The sequence below is a fragment of the Vigna angularis genome, chromosome 2, assembly GCF_016808095.1.
Source record: "Vigna angularis cultivar LongXiaoDou No.4 chromosome 2, ASM1680809v1, whole genome shotgun sequence".
Taxonomy (NCBI): domain Eukaryota; kingdom Viridiplantae; phylum Streptophyta; class Magnoliopsida; order Fabales; family Fabaceae; genus Vigna; species Vigna angularis.
The window spans coordinates 43,104,601-43,107,733 of record NC_068971.1 but is presented as its reverse complement, the minus strand read 5'-3'; the positions used below and the strand labels follow the sequence as shown (position 1 = coordinate 43,107,733).

General features: G+C 44.7%; 1 protein-coding gene across 1 annotated transcript; it reads left to right on the top strand.

The window, feature by feature from the left end:
• Positions 1-1,530: 1,530 nt before the first annotated feature.
• On the top strand, positions 1,531-2,379 carry LOC108322977 (uncharacterized). The gene has a single exon (XM_017555295.1). The coding sequence runs from the start codon at positions 1,531-1,533 to the stop codon at positions 2,377-2,379; it is 849 nt and encodes a 282-aa protein (XP_017410784.1).
• The last annotated feature ends 754 nt before the right edge of the window (positions 2,380-3,133 follow it).

The following is a 3,133-nucleotide window of genomic DNA, read 5'->3' as shown; positions in this document are numbered from 1 at the left end:
GAACTTGTTCTTTCTTTCTGGACCTTATTCATATATTTTTCATAACATAGGGACCCAATGTCTTCATTTTTAAAACCGGATACTAAACAAAAATTCACCTCTTAACATAGGGACGAAGTAAGCATTTAAGCCATGAAATTATAATATTTAAACTATTCCACTAAGTAGGAAGAGGTGAACATTAATCTTTATGCAATGAACATTTTATCTTAGATTGTGTGTGTGAAAGTATTATGTGTAAATGATTAATGTACTATATAAGGTGGACGATCGGTACTGGACGTTGAGGGCGATCCACTGGAGGTGACCAACGCAACAGTGAATAACCGATCGGAAGGCAGTTAATGGCATTAATGTGTATTAAAGGTGAGTAACCCTACGAAAGACATTTTAGCTAATTAATGGGTAATATCAGGCACATTATGTTGGATATAAAGACGTTAGTGAATGATTAGGCACAAGATTTATTGCATTAAAGGGCATTAAATGACGTCCAATGAGCCGGATGATTACAAAGCCTATAATACGGCACTAATGACCAGGTACATTTGATTTTTCTGATTTGATGGGAGACCTTGGAAGACACCCCACTAACTTGAGCGTCAGAGTGTTTCCTTACAGGTCACTCCACTGAACCGATCGGAGAAGGAGATCTGAATCATTTTACATAGGAAGAGAGCAAGCTAGTGGAGCAGAGACCTCGGACCCGCTTTAAACATAAACATTTGGTGCCCACCGTGGGGTCGAGGAGAGTAGAGGAAATACCTACACAAACCACAATGGCAGAGCAGCTTCAGCTACAGGTACTTCAGGAGATGTAGAGACAAATGCAGGAGTTAAGATATGAGGTAGCGGCTTTGAGAGATGAGAGGAGTAGAGGACCAGGAGGACGTTCGGTCCAACAGTCGGTGAATAACGATGCAGGGGGTATGGGTCAGGAGGATAGAGGAGAGAGTAGCCATACCGTCCAAGACGCGGGTGGAAGGCCAGGGGCAAACGATGTCAAGGAGTCATTTACCACTCATTGAGCGCCCTGACCGTGCAGAGGGACTCCATCCTTTTACTGCAGTGGTCATGAGGGCAATTATGCTGGAGAACAAGATGTTACCATCAATGGATAGATACAATGGGACATCTGACCCCGAGAAACATCTGCGCTCTTTTGTAGATGCGATGGTAGTGTACTCGTCGGATGACATGGTATGGTGTTGGGTCTTTTCCTTGTCATTGAGGGGAGAGGATTTAGACTGGTTCCAGTCCTTGGAACCCCAAACGATTGACGGGTTTGAAACCCTGCGGGAGGTGTTTAGCCAGCAGTTTGCGTCCAGCAGAACTGAGGATTTGATGTATTTAGAATTGGTGAAGATGAATCAGAGGAAAGAAGAAACGCTGAAGGATTTCATGGATCGCTTCAATAAAACGGTGCGTTAAGTTAGAGACGTGGGACTGAAATATATCTTGAGAAGTTTGACCACCGCACTTAAGCCAGGGTCGTTTGCTAACAGCCTTTATGCCGAACCACCACAGACGATGGGGGAACTGCAGAATATGGCTGCTTGGTTCATCCGGGTGGAAGAGATGAGGGCTTTCCAGAAGATTCAAAAGGAGGCGGTAATGCAACCCCCAGGTCATAAATCCGATCGGAAGGAGAAACGAAAGATGTCAGGATTAGATAGGAGACAAGGAGGTCGGTACGAACAGCAAAAAGGGCAAAAGTATAACAACTATACGTTGCTAGGGGTACCCCGTACCAAGATATTCAAAGAGGCGATGCAAACCGAACAACGTCCTCCCAAGTCGCAGAAAAACGATCCGAACGGTGATAAAGGCTTGTATTGCAAGTATCACAAGGTTGTTGGTCATAGCATGGAAGAGTGCCACGCTTTGAAGGATAAAATTGAGGAGTTAATAAGGTCGAGACAGTTGAAAAAATATGTACGAAGTGACACCCGAAGAAGGTCGCCCGGAAGAGATCGTCATACAAACAAGAAGGATGCACGTCGGAGCAAGAGTAGAAGTGTGGAAAGGCCTCTTAAGGGTCATATCAATACTATTTCAGAAGACTTCGTGGGAAGAGGTTCAACCTCTTCGGCAAGGAAGAGACATTTGAGGGGGTTGAGGAGTGTGAATAGCATAGAGATGACAAGGCGGTCAATGTCGAGCATCACTTTTTCTGATAAGGATTTTCATGCTCCTGACCCTGAACAGGACGATCCAATGGTAATAACTGCAATCGTTGCTCGATACAGTATAAGCAAAGTGCTCATTGACCAGGGTAGCTCGGTAAATATACTTTATTGGAAAACTTTTGAAAAGATCGTGGGATTCGCTGGAGAACGGGTGGACACTAGGGATACGTGGACTTACGAACGAGTTTAGGAACGGACAGGGGGGCTAAGGAAGTAAGAGTAAGATATTTGCTGGTAGAAGCAAATATGCCATATAACGTGTTGATCGGAAGACCATGTTTGAATGCTTTTGAAGTCATTGTTTCAACACCTCATTTAACAATGAACTACCCTTCTACTGATGGTACCATTTGCACGGTAAGAGCCGATCAAAAGATGGCTAGGGAGTGCTACATGGCAGGTTTGAGGGTGCAACTGCTCGTTCATAAACGTGGAGGGAAGGGGAAGGATGTCGCGTTAGCAGACCTGGATCCTGGGATGGACATTGAAGAGAGAATGGAGCCACAAGGAGGGATAAAACCTTTTAGTCTTGGAAAGTTGGAGGGCCAGAATACTTCGGTGGGAACTGGGCTAACAGCTGAACAAGTTAATATTGTAGGTCTTCTATTGAAAAAGAACCATGAACTTTTTGCATGGGCGGCGTCCGACATGCCTGGAATACACCCCAATGTAATGTCCCACAAACTAGCAATCTTCAAAGAGGCGCATCCGATAGCACAGAAGAAGAGAAGGATGGGGGAAAAAAAGCGTAAGGCGGTGGACGTGGAGGTCAAAAAGTTGTTGGATGCTCGATTTATTAGGGAAGTTAAGTATACCACTTGGTTGGCCAATGTGGTGATGGTGAAGAAGGCCAATGGAAAGTGGCGTATGTGCACTGACTACACAGACTTGAATAAAGCCTGTCCAAAAGATTCCTACCCACTACCTAGTATCGATGGTTTGGT